The sequence below is a fragment of the Diaphorina citri genome, unplaced genomic scaffold, assembly GCF_000475195.1.
Source record: "Diaphorina citri unplaced genomic scaffold, Diaci psyllid genome assembly version 1.1 scaffold717, whole genome shotgun sequence".
Classification (NCBI taxonomy): Eukaryota; Metazoa; Arthropoda; class Insecta; order Hemiptera; family Psyllidae; genus Diaphorina; species Diaphorina citri.
In genome coordinates this window covers 81,309-88,234 of record NW_007378150.1, presented here as the reverse complement: position 1 = coordinate 88,234, position 6,926 = coordinate 81,309, and the positions used below count along the sequence as shown (strand labels likewise).

The following is a 6,926-nucleotide window of genomic DNA, read 5'->3' as shown; positions in this document are numbered from 1 at the left end:
AGTCACAAAAGATGTAATCTGATCGTACTGACTTGGGCTTCAATGCCGATAACCCTAGCTATACTGATACTTGGGCCCGCTACTCCCTCTCCTAATAGGTCCAAGTTTGTCAGACAGTCGGGGTGGCTAGTCTTGTATCTTCCACCGCGCGGCGAAGCTATTCTATTTGGAATAAGGGTGAGTCCACCTCTGTGACCTAATGGTCAAGGATACGGACTCTCTTGATCCGGGATTCAAAATATTGCTGGGCTGGGTTCAAATCCTGACGAGGAAGAAAATTTATGATTTTCTCGGATAAGCATAGAATAAGTAATTACATAATAAGTAAATAGCGTGGTACCCTAAAATAAAGGATTGCGCCTTAATAAGGCCCTGCTTGGTAATAATGATAATAAGGATTCAAACGTCTACCATCCTGACGAGGAAGAAAATTTATGATTTTCTCGGATAAGCATAGAATAAGTAATTACATAATAAGTAAATAGCGTGGTACCCTAAAACAAAGGATTGCGCCTGAATAAGACCCTGGTTGGTAATAATGATAATGAGGATTCAAACGTCTACAAAAGAAAAGGTTGTGTAGGTGCCATAGTGCCACAAACTCGTTTATTTGTTGCACAAAGGTTAGCTCGCTCGAATGGTCAGCGAGAGGACGTGGGTTCGATTACCAACTGAGAGATAAAATTTTCAACTTTGGAAAAATCATTTTGGTCAGCACATTTTTATTTTAAGGTCCGTGCAGACATCAAAGGTCCTTCTGGCCTTTTAAGTGGGAGAATACCACACTTGCCGTTCAAGTCACGAGTCACGTTGAATTTACCGCGACTTGAACGTAATTGGAATCGAGCTAAACCCTTAGTAAGCGTCCACAACGGAGAATCATCAAAAATGCATGCAAAACCATCTAACATCGCAGAAAAAAATACTAGGCTCCATCTCTTTCATTTTCTGCAAGGGTCGGTAGTGGGTACTATAATCGGAGCCATGGTCAAGGCTCTGTTGAAGACGCTTCTATTAGCATGGTTTGTTTATTTTCACTAGGGTATGATCAAATTGGTTGATGGTCGGTTCTCCGTTGTGGACGCCTACTTAGTCTCAGTCTCAGTGCCTAGCCGTTCAACCCTTTGAGCAAGAACCACAAGTACACCGAGTACTATGTCTGGAGCCATGGTCAAGGCTCTGTTGAGGACGCTTCTATTAGAATGGTTTGTTTATTTTCTCTTGGGTCGGTTCTAGGCTATGGTCAAATTGGTTGATGGTCGGTTCTCCGTTGTGGACGCCTACTTAGTCTCAGTGCCTAGCCATTCAACCCTTTGAGCAAGAACCACGAGTACACCAGTAGGTATAACTTCCGTTGGACTCGAACCAGTAACCTCCAGACCCGAAGTCCACTGGGGTCGAACACTACACTATTGAGGTTGGTCAGGCAAGTGAAAGGACTTGCCGGCAGTTTCATTTTTAGAATACCTATATGTGTGTACCTAAACCTAATACATGTGTACCATAACATACATAATTATGTCTACCTAACACAGGTACACATAATAATAATTATGACCTGCTATACTTGGGTAAATATGTACATATGTTATGGTCAAGATAGAAAACCTGTGTTCGACATTATTTTGTCGTCACGCTATGTTTAGTAGGTACCTATTGTTTTATCATCCAACACGAGTTACCTACCTATGTACCTACTGTGACTGTGATATATCCGTATGAAATGTGTGATAGGTTATTGGTAGGTACCTACCTACAGGGCCGTATTTAGAGAGGGCCGAGTCCCCCCTCTCCCCCCTTGAGCTTAATTTTTCTTCTTTACTGTAGGCGAAAGGTACTCCGAAAACTTGGCATGGCGCACTTCCGCATGCCGTTTGCTCAGATCTTTTTTTTCCCCCAAGGTTTGATAGAGGGAACTGTAACTGCTAAGGTCTTGTCGTCCCGAAATCAAAGAGAGAAGAAAGACAGGATAGGAGGAAGCCAGCCGTTCCGAGAAAGAACATCATCCGTTTAGGATAAAATCGGCCCCGGGCGGGAATCGAACCCGCGGCCTAGCGCTTACAAGGCACAGTAACGTAGCTTCTTTTCGCTATACAATACTTATCTACGTTATAAAACCAAGAAACACTTGGATGTTTGAAGTTTTCCTTTAAATTACATAATAGTCAATCTCAAGCATTAGATAACAACACCACCACCAACCACAGTTTTCTTGCGGTATCATGAACAATTTTATGGACAAAAAAGGGTTTGTATTACCGATCACAATTGCAGAAATATACGCCATAGCAACTATTATAATGCATTTTCAATGTTTTTAAAGGTTTTTCTTCTACATTATTACGGGATAACACTCTGTAACTTTTGCGAATCTTTTTTTGAATGAGGAGAAGCTAGCCTCTGACTAATCTAGCTGAATACCTAGTTCCCCTTTTTTTATGGCAACTAAACTTCAACTTACTATATTCTTCTCTTTAACTATATTTTTCTCTCCAGGTATCAGTGCACCCCGAGCCAGTTTTTGCGGTATCATGAACAATTTTATGGAGAAAGAAGGGTTTGTATTACCGATCACAATTGCAGAAATATACGCCATAGCAACTATTATACGAGTAATACATGTTCAATGTTTTTAAAGGTTTTTCTTCTACATTATTACGGGATAACACTCTGTAACTTTTGCGAAGCTTTTTTTTTTTGAATGGGGAGAAGCTAGCCTCTGACTAATCTAGTTGAATACCTAGTTCCCCTTTTTTATGGCAACTAAACTTCAACTTACTATATTCTTCTCTTTAACTTTAACTATATTTTTCTCTCCAGGTATCAGTGCACCCCGAGCCAGTTCGGATGGTACTCCATTACCATCAGCCAGGGAAGTGAGTGTAACAGTACACAGACCTGTGTATAGAGACGATCCCAAGTTTACTGTTATGTTGGCAGTCTGGGGGCAGTTCATGGATCATGATGTCACTGCTACTGCCTTGACTAAAGGTAAGTACTGTGTATAGAGATGCCTTGACTAAAGGTAAGTACTACAGTAAACACGTACAGTCGTTTATGGATTACCTTTTCAGAAAAACACCGAGAGCCACTTTTGATCAGCTGCGCGATGATGGTATCTTTAATCATGTAAAAGATTTCTTCTTTAGTCAAGATCTGATCCAAAACAAGGGACGTATACCTGCTTATTTTATTTTTGATTATTTGTCATTGTTGCTATATTTCCATATTTCTTTGTATTTCATTGTTTTAAAAATCGAAAAACCACGAAACTCTTTTCGTGTTAATATAGGCCGGGCGGCGGTTCGAACTCTTGACGTTCGCGCGCCTCCCTGGACACTTGATAATAAAGTGGTGCAATGTTAAACTGTTGAGATAAAGGGACTACATGTCCTAATTCGACAGTCTAAATAAATCACTCTACTATATTTCAGGTAACAATGGGAGTACCATCACTTGCTGTGGTGTACAAAAAGACCAACAACATCCTGCCTGCTATCCCGTGGAACTTAAATCAGGGGATGATTATTATCACAAGTACAACATGACATGTATGGAGTTCATACGCTCCAGCCCTGCACCTAGCTGTACTCTAGGTAATGTACTAATTTTGCATTCTTGTCATCTTCTTCTTTTTCTTCGTCTTTTCCCGTGTACAGACGGGGTCGGCGTTTTCGTCAGCTTCTCAATCAGCCCTAACTATTGTGATTGCTTTGGGCTGACATTTGGTTTTGGCTACAAACATTTTACGAGCGGATGTCCTTCGCACTCAACCTTTGCTATTTCTTTCTCGTCACATTCTTGTCATAATAAATCTAAAAAGGTCTCAGTAATAATAGCATACTTCTCTTAAGAGAGGAAGTTCCATCCTGCCTAGGTGACCGATAAAAGCTATCTAGCAGCACTCGTCACATTCTTGTCATAATAAATCTAAAAAGGTCTCAGTAATAATAGCATACTTCTCTTAAGAGAGGAAGTTCCATCCTGCCTAGGTGGCCGATAAAAGCTATCTAGCAGCACTCGAGTGCCCAGATGACCACCCATCCTCTTGCAGCGTTGCTTAACTTCAGTGATCCATAGGGAACTGGTGCTTTCATCGTGCTATCGCCGCTGGCTAATTACAATGTCTCTTTTCTGCAGGTCCTCGGGAGCAGTTGAATCAAGTGAGCTCTTACTTGGATGCCTCTGTCGTCTACGGCAACACTGAAGAGTTGGCTAACCGTCTCCGGACTTTCCAGAAGGGAGAACTGAAGATGTTCATCACTCCTGATGGTAGGGAATTGCTGCCAGTGTCTACAGATCCTCTGGATGGTTGCAATGAGAAACAGCAGAATGCTCAGGGACGATACTGTTTCATGTCAGGTAAGAACCTAATATCTTCTTTTGCGAGGGTAAAGGAACCTTTCAGGACTGCGGCGGTAAAGGGACTTTTTAGTCTCATCCTGGCAGTATAAATGGGGCATTGAGGCATATTCTCTTTTTTACCACTGAGAAATAATTAACTCTCTGGATGGTTGCAATGAGAAACAGCAGAATGCTCAGGGACGATACTGCTTCATGTCAGGTAAGAACCTAATATCTTCTTTTGCGAAGGTAAAGGAACTTTTCAGGACTGCGGGGCTAAAGGGACTTTTCAGTCTCATCCTGGCAGTAAAAATGAGGCATTGAGGCATATTCTCTTCTTTTTTTCTGAGTAAAAATTAACCGCAGAATGCTCAGGGACGATACTGCTTCATGTCAGGTAAGAACCTAATATCTTCTTTTGCGAGGGTAAAGGAACTTTTCAGGACTGCGGCGGTAAAGGGACTTTTCAGTCTCATCCTGGCAGTAAAAATGAAGCATTGAGGCATATTCTCTTCTTTTTTTTTCTGAGTAATAATTAACTGATAGCTGATAGGGTCCCACAAGTTTCAGGAGATTCAGGGTGGAAGAACTCTATTATTTTCTATTATGATACCGGTTAGCTAACAATGTTCGCTTAGTGTGAACTGGCATGACTTATATTTCCCCTGATTTAGGTTGTTCGAATGCGAAATTAAAGTGCCGAGCTTCGAAATATATGTAGGTAGGTTAGGTACGTATTAGATTTCCAGAACCCAGTCAGTCGATTGGGCTTCCGACACCTTAGTTTTTTCTCGGTGGTTTTTATCAGGTACAAACGTGGTACTGTACTTTCCGTGTTCGTGAAACAGGCATAGTAACCATTACCTCTCGCCAATCGCAGTGTTTGAAGGATGATCTCGATGTCCAAGTGTTCTTTATATTTCAGGTGATGCCAGAGCTAACGAGAACACTCATCTGACCAGCATGCATCTCCTACTAGCGAGACAACACAATACTCTAGCCAGACAACTAGCCACGTTAAATCCAGACTGGGACTAGCGACAAAGCTACTTCCTTGTAGAATTCCCCTGAACTTTGCAAAGTAAGCAAACACATGAGTTGTATTGGGATTGACAGGATATTTGACAGGGATCGCCACAGGGGTTACACCCGACCACACCATCTCATTGTTCACTGACAAATGTCCATTCGAAACCCCAAACGCTGGGTTTTCATATACCAAACTTTGTGCACACCTTGCAATACAATGGCAACAGACTTGGCTCCGTCATCCTTAGGACTGCTCAAGAACCAATTCCAAGAGCCACTGTCATCATTAATGTCATGCTCTCTAGCCCAATCTACTACACTTTTACCATCAGACTCACGGAACAATACCTTGGCGGTGTAATCAACATTTGATAACAAAGCACTGCTTGCTGGAATGTTCAGTTGAACCAACTCCAATGCTATTTCACCATCCAATGACTTGGTTCCTGTTTTATAGTCGGGAATTGAAACATTAGCGACAAAGCTACTTCCTTGTAGAATTCCCCTGAACTTTGCAAAGTAAGCAAACACATGAGTTGTATTGGGATTGACAGGATATTTCACAGGGATTAAACATTAGCGACAAAGCTACTTCCTTGTAGAATTCCCCTGAACTTTGCAAAGTAAGCAAACACATGAGTTGTATTGGGATTGACAGGGTATTTCACAGGGATCGCCACAGGGGTTACACCCGACCACACCATCTCATTGTTCACTGACAAATGTCCATTCGAAACACCAAACGCTGGGTTTTCATATACCAAACTTTGTGTCTTTAGTGGCTGGGAGTTTTTTGTTTCGACCTGAACAGCATCTACGCCTTGCTTATCGACTAAGATACTCGTAGAATTTCGAGTTTTGTCTACTCATGTTAGAAAAAAGCAGTTTCAATTGTGTTAAGCACGCTTAAATTCCTGTCACAAATGTCGTTCCCCGCTTAATACACCTCGATACATTCTATGACTTGACTTGGACTGGAACCACCAACCTCCAGATCCGAATACCGTCGCGTTAACCAATATACACTACTGGGGTTGTTTACTAGCTAGAAACAAAGACGAGGGAAGTTTGATAACTAATTTGTGGTGTTCAATTTTCAAGAGGAATGTGTTATTGTCAGCCCAGTTAGCTTGGAGGGTAGCGCGTCTGCCTTGTAAGTGCTAGGTCACGGGTTCGACTTCGCTCAAGACCTTGGTCACTAATTTTTCACTTACGGTCGTCTGGTATACTGCAGAAACACACCACTCGAATCCGTATGTCCATCTCGGAAGCCCTCTACATGAGCATAGTGTACCTGTAGTACCAGGTACTGTATGGCCGTGTCCCCTCCTACTTTGAACCCAACACCTTCTGGTAGAATAAGCGAGGGTGCGTCCCGAGCCCACGCATAGATTATCTGAAATATACGAGAGTTGATTATTTATCAGGCATAGATTATTTGAATTGAAATATTTGAAATATACGACAGTAGAAATTATTAGGCATTGGGAAATTAGATTGTCTCATAAATTGAAAGTTTTTTCTTTCCTAAACAGTAAGGTTCGTTCTCGGGA

The 6,926-nt window shown here is 41.7% G+C and overlaps 1 protein-coding gene across 1 annotated transcript; it reads left to right on the top strand.

Annotated features, from left to right (window-relative positions):
- The first annotated feature begins 2,825 nt into the window (after positions 1-2,825).
- On the top strand, positions 2,826-5,382 carry LOC108252665 (chorion peroxidase-like). The gene is made up of 4 exons (XM_017444996.1): positions 2,826-2,991; positions 3,435-3,596; positions 4,141-4,362; positions 5,270-5,382. The coding sequence occupies exons 1-4, from the start codon at positions 2,931-2,933 to the stop codon at positions 5,380-5,382; spliced, it is 558 nt and encodes a 185-aa protein (XP_017300485.1). The 5' UTR covers positions 2,826-2,930.
- The last annotated feature ends 1,544 nt before the right edge of the window (positions 5,383-6,926 follow it).